At 39.0% G+C, this 17,608-nt stretch overlaps 1 protein-coding gene across 3 annotated transcripts in view; it reads left to right on the top strand.

Moving 5' to 3' along the window:
• Positions 1 to 17,608, top strand: part of SPAG6 (sperm associated antigen 6) — a 39,333-nt gene that overhangs the window by 10,106 nt on the left and 11,619 nt on the right. For 2 of the 3 annotated variants that reach the window (XM_080582621.1, XM_080582623.1), the window contains exons 3-7: positions 838 to 1,004; positions 6,257 to 6,440; positions 13,212 to 13,417; positions 14,309 to 14,482; positions 16,903 to 17,055. In XM_080582621.1, coding sequence (XP_080438747.1) covers positions 838 to 1,004; positions 6,257 to 6,440; positions 13,212 to 13,417; positions 14,309 to 14,482; positions 16,903 to 17,055 — 884 coding nt within the window. Of the gene's footprint in view, positions 1 to 608; positions 731 to 837; positions 1,005 to 6,256; positions 6,441 to 13,211; positions 13,418 to 14,308; positions 14,483 to 16,902; positions 17,056 to 17,608 lie in introns of all 3 variants that reach the window. The other variant, XM_080582622.1, reaches the window with a different exon arrangement.

Below are 17,608 nucleotides of genomic sequence, written 5' to 3'. Positions count from 1 at the left end.
ACTGACTCCTGCAGGACCTGCACTGTGACCTCCTCCCTCCTATTGCAGGAATGGAAAGTTTACTGCTGCCATTTCCTATTTTTAGTCAAATGTTTATTCATGTAAGCACTTTCTTGGGCTATGACTGCTAACACATTGCTGCTTACCTCACCTATAATTTCAACAGCATGTGTAGATACTGGAATATGCCCTTAGAGAATGGACTTCCAGATTCCTTCATATTTCGCTGATACACTGCGGACTGCAGTAAAAACACATCATAAATAGTAACGTGATTTAAAAAACAAAAACAAACACCAAACCAACAACCTCTTAACTCTTCTATCTGGAGTCTACTATATTATGGCAATTGGTCCCCAGCTCAGTCATAGCTTGTGTAGATGGAATGTAATTTGGTGTAAGTCGACGTGGGGGTTCTGCTGGCAGGCTGAACGAGTGACATACCAGTGGTAGCTCACCTCCAGGTGGATTTTCCTATGCAGACTTCATTAATACTTGTATTTTATATATATTTGAATGTACCTTATTTTCCTGTGCATATTTTAACATGTATTTTATTTATGTTTGAATATACCTTATTTCTACGTGTAAATCTTTTTATATTTCAGAGGAGTTTTGTACCTATGAAAAACGGGCAGAAACATTGCTATGCATCAGCAGTGCTATCCAAGTGCCAACTTCATTTCAGTGGAACACCTGAATTTCCTACAAGTTCTTTTTACCTGGAAGAGTAATTTAATAGTTTTTTTATGAATAAAGTTTAGTTAAAGCTTAGAATAAATGTTTAGAAGACAATCTGCTTACCGAATGGGCTTTTCTCTTCCTGTTGTAACTCAGGTGTAATGTCTTTGCTGAGACCTCTTTTGCTGGATGTGGTCCCAACTATTCAACAGACGGCTGCTTTGGCTCTCGGGAGACTTGCCAATTATAACGATGACCTGGCAGAGGCAGTCGTGAAGGGAGACATTCTTCCACAGCTCGTGTGTTCATTGTCTGAGCAGAATGTAAGGCATCATTGTTTTCTTAAGTAATCATTTTTTTTAACTGTTGCACAGGGAAAGAGAAATCTTTCTGTATCAGCTATCTGCTGTTATTCCTAATATAGCAATAAATGAATGGAAGTCGGAGACAGCATGCATGTTTGAACTCCTGAGAGATCCATGTGTATTGTATACATAAATTTGACTTTAAATAAGTTTGACTTTAAAATATCATCTTACCTCCTAGTGCTTTACGAGATATACACTCACGGCATTGGTATGGTTTTTAAATGTTGAGTGATATTTCATTAAAGGTCCCCCTTCAAAAAGGAGACAATTTGAAAGCTGTAGTGATAATTGACTAGGATTTGTCAATAATACTAAACACTTGTGAAATACATACTAAATATTTCATTATAGAAGTTCAGTTTGTATCTCCAAACACAGCCATTTGGAAATCTGTAGCGTGAGAAATATCAAACCACTGATACAGGAGAACACACTAAAGGTTTTGGTCTTTATCGTTATTAAAAACAAAAAAAAAGTGTAGCAACAATTACAGATCTCACGGTCTCTCTTCCTCTGTTCTTGCCATTTTTCTTCAGTTCTTGCATATATTCCATTTTTTATTCCTAACCTAAATCAATAATAGTAATAAAAATATAGTTTTGTATACAGTTTCTAATGACTGGAAAAAGGAAGAGACAGCTGAGAGTGAAGTGCATTGATACCACAGCCACACTGAAGTTGCAATATTGTTTTGTTAGATTTAGGAGAATTAGGATTTCAATGGAAATATAGTTGGGAAAACTATATATATATATTTCTTTTTTTCAGTCTTTTGAGGAAAATGTAAATGTAAATACTCATTGCATTTTTTTTTTGCATATCTGGTCACTGCCTATACAATTAATCAAAAAAAAATTAAAAAGAGAAACCTTGATGTCAAGATACTGGTATAGTATGGAAAGAAAATTAAGGTCTTAAGTAGACAAATTTATAACCACTTTGGTTAATTTATTTTTATTTTTTTAAGGGAAGGAAGGGAACAGAACTCCTTATCCTCTTTTTTTTTTAATTTGGAAACCACCCCCCTGTTACAATTCAAAGCACTCACTAAATTAGCTTGAGTACCCTGATTTATCTCTTCCATGTTACTGCCAGTGCTGTCCCTACATCTGTGAGATGGCTGTAATTCAGAATCACTTGGGGCAGCAACAAGATTAGTGTGAGGTCATGGAAAGCCTACTATGCCTTGGTGACTGAGGGCAAGTGAAGGAAACTCATTATCCAGTTCATGCAGAGTTTAGCAATGCATGCAGTTTGTACTTCCCATAGGCAAAAAAAAAAAAGATACATTTCCATTCCACTCACTCTTTGTGTATCAACATCTATATTTAAGGAGCAGATTCTCTGAGCACACAATAAATACTAATTCTACTGATTTATGGAGAACAGTTACAGGATTACATCCCAGCTCGATGTTTTGTCAATTAAACTGAGCAAAATGGTTTTACAGTATGTTCTAACTGGGCTTGTGAGTACGGTTTGTTTGTAAATAAATGTGTTTTGAATAACAATGGAAACAAATAAGTGTTTTCCTTTGCCAGAAGTGTAATTACTTAACAGAAATAACATACCCATATTTGCACAGACATAGACTGGCGTAAATTATTATAGTTCCGTTGAGTTCACCAGAACTTACGGTAACAAACTAGCTAGGGAATTGTCCACTTGTATCTGTACAGTTTCCCTTAACCTCTGTTCCCCTAAGTGATGTTTAACGTCTTGCTCCTAAATTATGTTCATTGGTATCTGCTTGTAGGCCTTAGAAGTCTGGATTTTTGGCATTAAAGGATTATGTTGGTACTGGTAAACTGAGCAGGACCAGGGCATGCACTTGAACACTGGAAGATGACGGTGCTCCCTAAATGCTAACGTGATGGGGTTTTGGCCAATGCTAACCATCAAACTGCTCGGCAGTGCCTGGATATGGTTTAGGGGGTAGCGCAGGACAGAGACAGTTCTCAGTTGTGTGGATGGGGCCATTGTGCTTTGAGGAAAGAGAAATTTAGGTGTGTGTACCTGTTATGCGATGTTGCTTTCCTTCAGGGCCAAGGAATGGGCATGGGTCCATTTTACTTATACGCAGATACCTGTTGCAGGTAGTCCTCTACTGCCATACCTTAGTGCTTCAGGGTGAGATTTTTCAAAGGTGCTTGGACACCTTGCAAGATGCAAAAAAGCCATTCACCTGGCTCTTTGTTTCTATGAACTTCATTCAAAAGGGATGTGGGGTTTGCACTGTTTTAAGTTCTGGGTACCTTGACAGTAGGAATCCAGCAGTTACCTGCCCAGGCTCCTCGTACAGAGCAGGAGGGAGAAAAGCAGCTTGGAAGGAGATTAAAACCAAGCTGATGGATGGAGAAGGAGCCCTCTAGAGCTAGTCGTGGTGTTGGTATACCAACTGTCAGGCCACAGAGCACACTCTGGGCATGTGGATGTGGCAGTAGGTTATTTGTGTCCCAGTGAATCTTGTGCTCATTGCTGCATGGTGACTTCAAGAGGGAGATGAACTTTCTCCTGGTGCAGTTCATAGAATCATTAAGGCTGGAAAAGACCTCCAAGATCATCTGGTCCAGCCATCCCCCTACCACCAATGTCACCCACTAAACTGTTTCCCTAAGCACCATGTCCAACCTTTCCTTAAACACCCCCAGGGACAGTGATGCCACTACTTCCCTGGGCAACCCGTTCCAGTGCCTGACTGCTCTTTCTGAGAAGAAATGTCTCCTCATTTCCAACCTGAACCTCTCCTGGCACAGCTTAAGGCTGTTCCCTCTAGTCCTATCACTAGTTACCGGTGAGAAGAGGCCGACCCCCAGCTCCCCACACCTTCCTTTCAGGCAGTTGTAGAGAGCAATGAGGTCTCCCCTGAGCCTCCTCTCTCCAGACTAAACAACCCCAGCTCCCTCAGCCGCTCCTCACAGGACTTGTGCTCCAGGCCCTTCACCAGCTTCGTAGCCCTTCTCTGGACACGCTCCAGGGCCTTGATGTCCTTCTCATACTGAGGGGCCCAAAGCTGAACACAGTACTCGAGGTGCGGCCTCAGCAGAGCAGCGTACAGGGGAACAATCACCTCCCTGGTCCTGCTGGCTATACTATTCCTGATATAGGCCAGGATGCTGCTGGCCGCCTTGGCCACCTGGGCACACTGCTGGCTCATGTTCAGGCGAGCATTGACCAGTGCCCCTGGATCCTTTTCCTCTGCACAGCTTTCCAGCTGCTCTGCCCCAAGCCTGTAGCACTGCATGGGGTTGTTGTGGCCAAAGTGCAGGACCCAGCATTTAGCTGTGCTGAACCTCATCCCACTGGCCTCTGCCCATTGACCCATCCTGTCCAGGTCCGTCTGCAGGGCCTTCCTACCCTCCGGCAGATCGACACTTCCCCCCGACTTGGTGTCACCTGCAAACTTACCGAGGGTACACTCAATTCCCTCATCCAAGTCAGCAACAAAGATATTAAAGAGGATGGGCCCCAACACCGACCCCTGGGGAGCGCTACTGGTGACCGGTCACCAGCTGGATTTCACTCCGTTCACCACCACTCTCTGGGCCCAGCCATCCAGCCAGTTTTTAACACAGCAGAGCGTGTACCTGTCCAAGCCATGGGCTGCCAGCTTCTCCAGGGGAATACTGTGGGAGACCATGTCAAAAGCCTTGCTGAAGTCTAGGTAGACTACGTCAACAGGCTTCCCCTCATCCACCAGGCGGGTCACCCAGTCATAGAAGCAGTTGAGGTTGGTCAGGCAGGACTTGCCTTTCATGAATCCACACTGACTGGGCCTGATCCCCTGGTGGTCCTGCATACATTGCGTGATTGCACTCAAGATGAGCTGTTCCATCACCTTTCCTGGCACTGAGGTCAGGCTGACAGGCCTGTGGTTCCCTGGGTCCTCCTTACGATGCTTCTTATAGATGGGTGGCACATTAGCAAGCCTCCAGTCATCAGGGATCTCACCGGATGACCATGACAGCTGATAGATGAGGGAAAGTGGCCCAGCAATCACATCCGCCAACTCCCTCAGCACTCTTGGGTGGATCCCATCTTGCTCCATGGACTTGTGACAGTCCAGGTGGAGCAGCAGGTCTCCGCCTGAACTGTGGGGGGTTTCTTCTGCTCCCCATCCCAGACTTCCAGGTCGGGAGGATGAGTACCCCGAGGATAAGTGGTCTGACTAGTAAAGACAGATGTAAAGAAGGCATTAAGAACCTCAGCCTTTTCCTTATCCTCAGTAGTCAGTTGTTTCTGGCAGGAGTGATTTAACTGGGCTCTGAATTTTCAAACTGAAAGGAGGGGAAGAAATGTAACCTTCAACTTCCACATCCCGATGATAGCTATGAAACTGTGGAAGGAGTCTGTGAAATATGACTTCTGGGGGAATATGCAGTTTACATGGAACCCCATGATGTGTGCAGCATCATACATTATAAAGATGCTCAAAACATGTACCTGCTCCAGCACTGAGGCAGATGGGTAGAAGGACTGAGACAATTGCTTGGATTTTGCTTGAATTCGTTACAGAGTCACCAAGCTGCTTAGTCCTGTTGAAAGTGAGTCAGTTCTGGACACGTGCGGTAGAACTGCAGCTTGCTGGTCAAAACTGAGTCATCCAGGGCTAGGTGTCTTCTAGGCTGACTTTTTGGGATCTTAGCTATGGATTGAGGCAGTATTTAGGCATTTGGGGATTTGGGTCCTAAACCTTTTTGCTGGATCTTATTCTCTGTGTCTGTTTCCCATTTGTGAATGTAAACAATCTTTTTTCATAGCGATGTTATGAGGGTACAATATACATCACGAATTGTGAAGCCTTGTGAATGTTGCAGATGGGTAGAATTATTTTAGAAGCTTGCCCTACATAACCTATATAAGCTGGCTAAATATGTTAAGAGCTATTGTTTTTGCAGGTCTTATCACTCACTACTCACTTAAATAAACAGACTTATCTAAGCTATTATCTTTTCTCCATATCCTCTTAGCCCTCTCATTTTTTCTGTTTGTTTATACACTTACTGCAAATTTTAGATCATAAGCTGACTCAAAGAAGGACTGTATGTTCATTGTTTGTATGATGTCTGGTGGTCCTGATTTGGATCTGTGTGAGATACTGCTGCTATTAAAAAAGTCTAATTTATGCACATAGGTGCTCTGTTATGCTATAAACTACTTAATTTTATTAAAAGCATTTCTTTTTTTTTTTTTTCTTATTTGTATAGCGTTTTTACAAGAAAGCAGCTGCATTTGTGCTAAGAGCAGTTGGTAAACATTCTCCACAGCTAGCTCAGGCAGTAGTTCAGTGTGGAGCACTGGAAACACTTGCAATTTGCCTGGAAGATTTTGACCCTGGAGTCAAAGAAGCTGCAGCTTGGGCACTCGGGTATATTGCCCGACACAATTCAGGTAACAGGTTACACGTGTGTTATCTTTCATCTCATGTGAGAGTTGTAATAAATTGTATTATTGTGATGTTCATAAATTAGAACAAGATGCTTCTTCTTTACTGTTATAAAATTTTAAATTTGGAATAAAGACCTGCTCTAACGTTAAAAATCTGTCAATGCTACCTTACGTGGGAAGCTGGCATATCTGACATCCACAATGCCCCAGTACGTGAGAGGTGATCTGAGAAGAGATGGATTGGATTTGTGACCATAAAGTAGTGTTCTGCTTTATTGTCCTTTGTGAAGAAATTTCAAAACTTATACATATTATATAACTGTTACTATGGAACAAAGATTATTTTGCTCACCATTAATTCTTATTTTATATACATAATAGAAGGGAGAAGCCTAGGCAGAACCAAGTTTCATTCATCGGACAGCACTGCCTGCAGGATAAATGTGCTAAATTCATTGCAGTGACTATATATATTATCCTTAGCCAGTAGACTACACTCTTCTTTGAGAGTCAGGAATAGATCCTAGGAATCTGATACTGAGCAGTTCACTGCTGTCTTGCAAGCAGTTATATAACTCACTGGCAGTGTCATGTTCCTATTTAAAAGCTGATCCACGTGGTCAATAATTCTTTTACCAGCTATTTATATAGTTCAAGTAAAAGTTTTGAACTATGAATCAAAGAACTGAGAGAAGAAACTGCTGCATGGAAAGGATGGAAGAAACGGCTTGTGTTCATATTGCTTAAAGTTAAAATAATTGTAGGATAACAACATTAACTTATGTGTTGTTTTGGTTCTAAAAGGTACGTACACTGAATTTGGAAGTTATTCTTTTCTTTCTTTCTTTTTTAATTTTTTTCTTTTTTAATCGGTGTGGAGTGCTGGACTGCAGAAGGTAGGGGAGATTTCCTCTTCCCATTTAGAGAGATGGTTAACTTTCTGGGACAGACTCCAAAGTTATCAGCATCTCGCAAATGGGCTGCTTTTTATCAGGGAACAAATTCATTCTTGGTGCACCTCTGTGTGCTATGGAGCTTTTATCTTTTGGTTATTGGGCCTGAATCCCTGAAAATAAGTGTTGCTTTCATCTGAAACATATCTTCTTAAGTGTCATTTGGAAGTGTTCCTTTGTATAAATGTATGTAGTCGGAGTGTGTGTCTGTGTTACTCTTAACGTAAACATTTCTGTAGTTTTGTTATGTCAGTAAATCAATATTGACTCACCTCAATTGCCCTTTGTGCTGTTCATTGCATGAATGCTGGCTGATCTTCAGGGTGATCCCGTTCACTCTGTGATGGCATTGTCTGCAAAGATGGAGATGGTGTAGAGGCATTGAATAGAACAAACTTCTTATACATTTTTTTATTCCATAGTTATGAATTATTTATTCACTGACAATGAATTAATGTATGTCCCATGTCAATTTATGCCAGGATTAAGAACAGCATTTTCAGAAATTAGGTTGAAATTGCAAGTGCTACCAACCTCAAGCATAAGGAAAAGGACAGATTGTTTGATATAATCAGTTAAAAAAAAATAAAAATTCTCTGCAGCCAACTGGGGGATTTACCTTCCTCTATAACAAAATTGCAAGAAGTCTGTAAAATAATGATTACTGAAAGTAGAGGAGTTATTGACTTGTCAGTGTTAGGTGAAAGGTTGAACTAGATGATCTTAGAAGTCTTTTTCAACCTTAAATGATTCTATGATTCTAAGATCATTCTGTGCATGGTATGGCTCTTATATTGCTACAAGCATTCCTTTACAAAAGAATATTGTTGGAGATGGGATACAACGATAGATGGACCTGGTCTTACCAACATCTGCTGTTAAGAAACTCTGGATTAGACTCACACGCTTATGTTGATAAAGTTTGGCAGTTATGATTTTCTGTCATTAACTGTGGACACATATTACGGCTTAAACTCTAAAAATAGAGCAGACTGATAAATGGTTTTCCCCACCCACAAGTAGTATTTCAGTTTCATAAATCGTTTCTATTCCCGTGGGGATAACATTAAGACAAGACATTTTTTTTTTTTTTTTGTTTAACCTCCTGAAAAGACCGTGGAGGAGGGAGGCTTATTTGCCCCTCAGAAAGAATAGTTCCATGATTAGGGCATATGTCTGGGATGTGGGAGATGGATTAAAGTCCTGACCTGTCTTAGGCAGGATGTGAACCTCTGTCTCCCTGAGTGCAAGCAAATGCTCCCAGCATTAGGTGATAACTGCTCTGCTGTGGGAGGGATTCTCAGTTTTTTATCAGAAATTCTAGTCCATGACCTGGTAAAGCTGCTCTCTAGGAACTGCAGTGTATGTTCCCGTGAAAAGATTTTGAGAAATCAGTACTCTTTTCTTCTATGGTGATTTTCTTCCTGGTTGGCAAGTTCCTTTCTATCTTACTATCTATCACTATCTATCACTTAAAATACAGTTCTTCTGTAAACAGATGTCTCCAGAAGGCGTGTTAGATTTTAGGTCAAGACAGATATCTCATGAGATTCCAAGACACTAGAAATCCTGCTGGATCAGTTTCCAAAACTTAGCAACGGCTCTTGCAGTTCTGCTTTTTCTTGAAGATCCCCTTGAGCTGAATTTCTGATGCTGATTTTACTCCAAGGTATAGGGATCAGTGTGCTCTATTTTTGCTGTGCTCTAATCTTGCCAGTTGGTATTTCTACTGTATACTTGTGTTTGGAAAGAAGAGAAGTGTTTCAAATACCATCAAAATACTATCAAGTCCATGAAAAGCATGTTGTAAATTTTTACTTATACCATATGCAGTTAGATTGAAAATGCAAGATTCTTCTGTTTGAGAGAAATGTGTATCACTTAACTTTCTATTTGCTTTGCCGACATAAAAGTGTAAGACACATGATTTATTAATGTTCTCTTACCTGCTGCAGCATTTGGTAAACTGATAGGAAAACAAAACCAAACAACGCTATTTATGCTCAAGCATATTGCTGAGAGAGGAGTTAAATGCATTTTTTGAAGTGCTGTGGTGCCCACAGGATTGCAGGGTAGTTCGCTTGGAAGGGACCTTTGGGAAGGCTCTAGTCAAGCTTGCTGCCTAAAGCAGGGTCAGCTACTAAGTTGCTCGCATCTTCAGTGATGTGCCTTTGGTAGTAATTTTGTTTTATTCCAGGATCTAGGTTTGCACTGTAGTTTGTGACCACCATCCATCTGATTTGAATTTTTCCTGCCATTCTCAGTGGAATCGTCACTGCTGTGGTTGTAATGGTCTGCATAAATCAGTGACCCTGAAGTGCAGCCTTTTGGCTGCTTGTGGACTTACTCTTCCTGTGTGGCCATCACACAATCACATGGTCTTCGGAAAAATGCAGTATTAGTGGTTGTTTTAGTCAAAACCCGTTATTTCCCGTGGCTACACGTGCCACCACAACACGGTCTGTTTGAGAACACTGCTCTACATTGAAACATGCCTTTGTTTCCAAGCAAAGAAGGTTTTGCTGCTGTCTTCCACTATGTGGATATGGCATTTGTACCTGGCTGGTTTGCCTGCCCTGGGGACTACCTTGCATATTCACTTCCTCATATTCATTTCTCTGCCTCATCTTTTTTTAATCCATACTATTATTGCTAGCTTGTTAATGTGAGTATGGATTTTTTTTTTTTTTCCCCAGATCAATCCTGTAAGACTTTCCATTGATTTCAGAGGGTATGTAGTCAGGAGCTTATTGACTCCTCTTTATTCACTTTCAGCTCTTCCTGATCACATAAGCTCGTGACTAGGCCTCAACTTACTTTGAATTAATTTCTTAGTCCCTGCTGACCACTTTTGTATTAAGACAAATCAGTACAACCCTAGTACCACTTTTAGGTGAAATGGTGACTTCTTAAATTCCAATGTCTTTCTGTATAAGTCTTTCTTATAACCTCCATGTCAGCCTGTCTTCCTGTCTGCCGTATCTTCCTCTGCTAAAATTCTCCTCATAGTTCTGGACAGAAGCAGCTTATCTATGGTGGGTTTTCAGACCAAATTCTCTTGTCTCTGAGTGTATGTGAAATCACAGTTCCTACTTTCCCTCATGTAGGGAGATGTCCAACTTTATCACCATGTAGTTAGATGGGTCTTTTGGTCCATGCTCTAAACTGCAGTTTCAAGCTCTGGGTTTGAGTCCACTTTCTGTGGGTTCAGATGATGTTCATAAATCTTTCTTTTTTTCTTTTTTCTTTTTTTTCTGATGTCTTTTCCCTTCTTATCAACTCTCGGTCTTGTCTGTAATCTGGTAATGGTGTCCTGGAACATTGTTAAGAAAAGTCTTTTTGTATTTTTGGTGATTCTGTTCCATCTCATTTAATTTCTTTGGCTGAATACTTGTTTTTAAAAGTGTCTGTATTTCTCCTTTAACTCTTTCTCAGCATTCTTTTCTTTTCACATCTCTCTGTGTTCTGTAATTAGATAGCAAAATTTTGTAAATAATAACAGATACATAGTCTGAATTAAAGTTGTTCTACCAAGTGGGAAGGTTAATTAAGATTTGTTTCGAGAGAAATAATTGCAATTATTATACAATCATTACTACTTAGAATCGTAGTTTTGGGCAGAGACTGTGGGGGAGAAGTGATGGGAGGATGCATAATTTCTTTTGTCCTTGCCTCGGCTTTCCTGGATTTCTGACAGTCTGTTTACTACTTGACTGTCTTCTGACACATGGTACAGCCCTACATGTGGTAAGTTATTAGCCATGAACCTTATAAACACCAGTGGAAGAACAACCGTTTAATTAACCATGACCAACAGTAACCATCAGTATTTAAATGATATCAGGCTTCTAACAGCAAGAGCTGATCTAAATTGAATCAGATTTAGTTTGCTCTTTTAAAAGAACTTTTATTTCTACTTTTACATGCCTGGGCATTGCTTTGACCTTAAAGTATTGCTCTTTTCCTCCCTACTTGAACTTCATAATTTCAGCTCATAAGGCATCAAAGAAACACCTTCTTCTAGTACTATCCTGTACCTCTTGGCATTATTTTCATGATATTAGTATCTTCTCAGCAGAGTGTAGACAAATGAGATGGTTGCTCTGAAGTTGCTTCTGAGACATTGGGTCAGTAACTGAGGCATGGTCAGATTAATCAAGACCTTTGGTCGGTAGTTCATGATGTATTTCTCTTGGTCAGTGTCCAGAAGAAATCAAAGAAGGAAGAATTTGAAGAATTTATTTATTTATTTTTAGTGAGAAGCTTTTTTATACCACTTACATTGTTTAGCTTGTTTTCTGGTTTGTTTTTATATGTACTTCAGGTACATTTCATTTCAGTTCTGTAAAATTGCAGATTGACCATTTGGCAAGATTTTGTTCAAATTGTGTGATGTCTATTTGCAGGGTACACAATGCACACTTTCAGCCAAATAGTCATTTGAATGGTTAATTTTTGTATTAGTTTATTTAAAAATCACTGCATTACATATAATTTTTGAAGTAATATTTTTATCCTTTGCTTAAAATTCTATATCATGTAAAATAGCATACAGTGTAAATATTTGAATGATCACATGTATTGGAGTGTGTGACTATAATTCACTAATTGAAAACAAATCTGGTCAGAAAAATTATTTGGATGCTAACAACCTAATGATAACGTGACTTACAGATTTCATGAAAAACTGTATTAGTCTATGTATATTTAATGAAGTATGCTATATTTTTCTTAGTATGAAAATCTCTTTATGGATGGCCTATAAATCAAAAGCTAAGTTAGAGTCTTGAAATACGACAGCTATATGTTGCCATGGTACTGTAAGTCAAGATAAATGTTAAAGATAATAATGGATATGCATAATAAGCTGTAGCAAAACTCAACTAAGACCTAATAGATTATTGAATTCCCCATGATTTTTACTACTTTTCCAACACTATTTTAAAACAGCACAGCTTTGTTATACTATAAATTTTGCTTGTGGTATCCAATAATTCTTATTTTAGGACTGTGATTAATGCTGCATATATGGACAGAGCTAATGAATTTCTAATAGTGTAATTTTTGCTCATGTCAGCTAATCATATGCTCAGCTTTTTTTTTTTGTCTTTTTATTTAAGGTGCAGTTAGTTAAGGATATTGTACTAATCTCAGACACACAATATCCCACTGATGATATTTCTAATTTATCTAATTGTGTGTGATAAAATTTTCATGTCATTGAAGTATAAATTCTGTATTTTCCTGTGTATGGTAGCAAAGCCTAATTTTGATAGGTGAGTTCAGTTTTTCCGGTCTTTTATGTAAGATAAATCTTCTGTGTATGTTTTTTGTATTTCTGGTTTTGGCATTTGATCTATGCTAGTATCTGCTTATCATTTAAAGAGGGTAAAATGCTCCCTAATTAGGTGGTTGGTAAAATTTTGGTACTTTGGCTTTCTGTGTTGTTGTTAGCCATGCATAAAATGCTTTCCTATTGATCAGTGTAGAATAGCCAGGGTTTAAACAGCTGACATCTGCTTACTTTAAAAAAAAAAAAAGGAAAAAAAAAGAAAAAGAAAACAGAATAACAAACCATTTCAGCCTAATCTACCTCAAATGTGTGCATGTAAATGGGGGTCCATCTATTGACCTGCATTCTTTTCAGTTTTGGATTGGTCCACATGGTTTATGAAACCAGGAGGGCTGATTTGAAATGCAGATGTCGAGACAGTGAGCTACACCCTCCCCTTTTTCCTTTGCTGTATCTGTCAGGGTGAAAAATGGCTTGCACAAGGGTCAGTCACCCATACTCACTTAATTACTTTCCTTGGACCTACAGAACTGTCACAAGCTGTGGTGGATGCAGGAGCTGTTCCTCTTTTAGTGCTCTGTATCCAGGAGCCAGAAATTGCTTTGAAAAGGATTGCTGCTTCAACTCTCAGTGATATTTCAAAGCATTCTCCAGAGTTAGCACAGACAGTAGTGGATGCAGGAGCTATCGCTCACTTAGCTCAGATGATCCTGAACCCTGATGCTAAACTGAAGGTACATTTAAAAATTATTTTTTTAATCTCCATTTCACCAGTCATTACTTGATATTGAATCAATGACACTGATGTGCATATTTATTTAGAAAGCTGTCGTTTTGGGTGTTAAAATGTAACTACATAGTGACGGAGTTCTGAACGTGTTCACTGATCTAGCTACTGGATAAAAAAACTGCTGCTCAGTGAGGATCAGCTAAACAAATCTTTAAAGTGAATGGTATTTTTTTGGGGGGAGGGGAAATTATGTATCATCATATGAAGAATGCAATCTGATGTATGACACCCTGTCCTTTTAGTTTAACATTGTCTGACAGATACTTTTAATGCACAGTTCAGTTACAGAAAAGGTTTTGCATGCTTAAGATTATACCATAAAACGGTTAATATTGAATGCATTATTGTATTTTAGAATGTGCTATCCAATGTGAATAGCTCTTGTTGAAGACTTCATCACAAGTTTAACTGAAAAAAGATTTCCTTAATATATTTTTCCTGTTTTACTCTAACAGAAACAACATTAAAAACAGTACTTCAAACATAGATAAAAATTATTTGAGGTCTGACAGACCAAACTTATACAAATAAAAATACTTTCTGTAGATGTCACTGATTTTTAAATTATAGTTTTAAATGGTGTATATTTTTTCTTTTTTATTGCATAGCAGTTTGAATGACATGAAACAAAGAAGAAACTTTTATTCAGGAACCAGCAAATGTTCTCTGCCATTATATTCGTGCATGAATTGATTCAGTGAATTGTAAAATAGCTGTAATTGTTTTCCCTATCTTGCTTTGTTTTCCTTGATGCAATAGATTTTTGTGTGCAGGAGGAGTGTGTGTTGCAGGCTGTTTGTATACTATTGATTTTATAACAATTTTTATTTACTAGCGTCAGGTGCTGTCAGCGCTAAGCCAAATAGCAAAGCATTCAGTGGATCTTGCAGAGTTGGTGGTTGAAGCAGAAATTTTCCCAGTTGTGCTCACATGCCTGAAGGACTCAGATGAATATGTCAAGAAAAATGGTGCAACTTTAATTAGAGAGATAGCAAAGCATACGCCTGAGGTAAAACCTTGAAAATGCAAATGCAAGGTCATATCATTAGATTTTACACTTTAAATAAAATACAGGATTATTCTGTCATTTGCTTTTCGAAAGAGAGGGCAAATGGCTGTTTGGCATATTCATTGGAAAAATATGGAAATGCTTGCTGATATTATGAGATGTGTATTGAATATGAATTGGCTTAAGAAAATTGGGAATCACAAAGTATACCTGACTATTTCATTCCTTAAGATATCAGCACAAAGAGGCAGTTTTAGGCTGACAGTACTGTCAGCATTAGATATTAAAAATATCATGAGTAAAGCCTCAGAGAAGTCATGATAGCAGCTTACGAATGACAAGAACATGTTGTAACAATAATAGATGGTGTGTGTCCTTCTAAAAAAATCTTTTGGGGTTGCTGGTATCACATTTTAATTATTTTTTCCAATAACAATGAAGTTCAAAAATTCCCGTATTTATTATTAAACTGATAATGATTGCTTATACTAGCTTGTGTTTGTGATCTGAGTGTCACCATTTACATTCTTTTTGCCAATAATAGATACAGGAGGATGGGGAGGTTTAGCAGAGCAAATGCAGAATGAATAGGAAAAACAAACAATTATATTCATTTGTCAGATCATAGAATCAGTTAAAAGACTCCAAAATATGACTGTGGAATGAAATATAAGGAATGTATTTGTGGAGTGTGCTAGTGCTGAACACAGCCATCATGATACTAACTTAACAATTGAGAATTGTTTTATCATGAATATTGTGCTGCTGTTTCTTCAGCCTGCTTGTGTTGTAGCTGTTGTTTATTAAAGGTTGCAGTCTTGTTTTCCTACATTTCCTACTTTCCCTCTGCACCTCATGACTGATGTAACTTTGCTTTCTCAGAGAATTGAAGAAATTATCTTTATCAAAGGCAGGCACTGGAGTTGGGAGTTAGAGGCCAAACTCACAGGACTCCAGGCTAAGGTAGAAGAGCTGCTAGCACAGGATCCTTCATCCAAGGCCGCTTGGCCGTTCTAGCTGCACTGTAAAGGAGCCATAGGAGGTATCTTAGTGACTCCCAGTGGAAAGTCGCAACTGACGTTTAACTTTAGAAAGCTTTAGAAAGCTCTCTGTATGACTGAGCAACTCTCTTGAAGCAAAGCACATTGCAGCAGAGATAGACTGACAAACGTTATTTCTAGAGTTGTCAGCTGTGTCTGTCATGCAAACATTGTGGCTTTTGGATCTCTGCTTTCTATCTGTATACGCTGTAAAATTCATGTGAAGGCCAGGATATGGGGGTCTTGAAGTGGGGCCTGGGGATCACAGCACCAGGGAGTGCATCTGTGCAGCAGCTCTGTGCATCTAAGTGCACGTGGCTGTGCCCAGACACAGGGCTTGGGCATTGCTGGCTGCACTTGGCAGTCATGTGAACAGTTTTTCCTAAGTAATAGCTTTAAATTCCATGTAGTTGTTTCATGAATAAACAATCCCCTTTTAAAGGCTCAGAGGTAACAGTGGATTTCGTGTTAATAGAAACCAATTGGATTGGAAATCCACATAACCTCCAATTTTTGTTCGTTTAAATGCAACTCCTGAGAAGGTATTTCTTTTGCTTTGGAATCTTTGGAAAAAAATGTGATATACCCAACAATGTAGGAGGAAATAACCATAATATGAAATTATGTTAATTTCTATGCATTGTTGATACCATATATACTCTACTGCTGTCCCTCAAGTGACGTGAGAAGTGATACCACTTGGAAAGAAATATGTTTCATAGCTTAATATCCACAGCAAGCATCACAGACTGTGCACATGATTTTCATTTAAAAGCAAGGCTATATAATTTGGCATTCAGGGGCAAACTCCATCACCCATTAAGGGTGCTCCCTGGACACATTCTTTAGAGTACCATAACATGGCAGAATGGTGTAGTCCAAGTTGGTTTCGTGCAGCCGTGACAGTTGTCTTTGGCTTTGTGCCCAAGCTGGGGAATCCACAAGGGCTCTTATGCTGCAGAGGTTATCTATAAAGTGCAAGTGAGAGGAAGAGTGGGATTTCCCCTCTGTTCTTGCACAGAAATTTGTTGGCTTGGAGTAGGTGTGTCTTAAGGTCATTCGTGTATTAGGTTGTCACTTGGATGAATCTTTGGTGTATAATAATGGAGCTGAGAATATGTCATCCCTTGCTATACAGCATCAAGAATTCAGAATCCTGATTTCCTTACAGTAAAGTCAATCAAAATCAGGGTAGCAAAACAGTTTAATTCTTGAGAACTTCATGCTTCACTCAGTGCTCGACAAGTCAGCATGATACGTCAGTCTTATTCCAGCTTTATTTTGTAAGTCAGGAGCAATACATGTAAAGACTTTTATAATGTGGTGCTTTATGCCTGTTGATACTTCACGGTATCTAATCTGTTCCGTTTATCTTTGCAGCTTTCACAGTTTATAGTAAATGCAGGTGGAGTTGCTGCTGTGATTGATTGTATTGGCAGCTGCAGAGGGACTGTCAGACTGCCTGGCATCATGATGCTTGGTTATGTAGCAGCTCATTCCGAGAACCTGTCAATGGCAGTGATTGTCTCCAAGGTTAGCTATCACTTTGCCTTCTTTCTATAATTCTTCAGTGGTATTCTGAGTAAGAGATACAAATTAACATAGGCAGAGCACGTGTTTTGTGACAATTATATACTTGCTGTTGATTAATGTACTGTCTTGTAATATTGTGGCTTGCAATGTCTGAAATTGTGGTAACCTGATCAAAGTTGGTCCTTATGAAGCTGAACCTTTTATGAAATGTCTTGGATTAGTCTGTATAGTGTCACATATAGTGTATTCCACTACAGGATTTTTCTGTGTTGCAATTGAACGAGTACAAAAAAAATAAGTCAGTGAATTTCTATGGTCTGTTTCCTCTTAAAATGAATATTTGTGGCTACATCAAAACCCTTTTTGAAACAAGAATGTTTTATGGCACATTCTTTATTGCACTAGCATGACTATGCTAGTACTGCTAGAGTAGTCTTGCAACAGAAATCTGCGGACTTGCAGACACCTCAGTTTCTGAAATGTAGAATGGTTTGATTCAGCTGTGCAAGTGGTATTTCAAATGAGATAAGCTATTCATTTTCAGATTTAAATA

This window comes from Anser brachyrhynchus (genome assembly GCF_964034855.1).
Source record: "Anser brachyrhynchus genome assembly, chromosome: 2".
NCBI classification, from domain to species: domain Eukaryota; kingdom Metazoa; phylum Chordata; class Aves; order Anseriformes; family Anatidae; genus Anser; species Anser brachyrhynchus.
The sequence above is the reverse complement of the archived record's forward strand: the minus strand, read 5'-3'. Positions and strand labels throughout refer to the sequence as shown.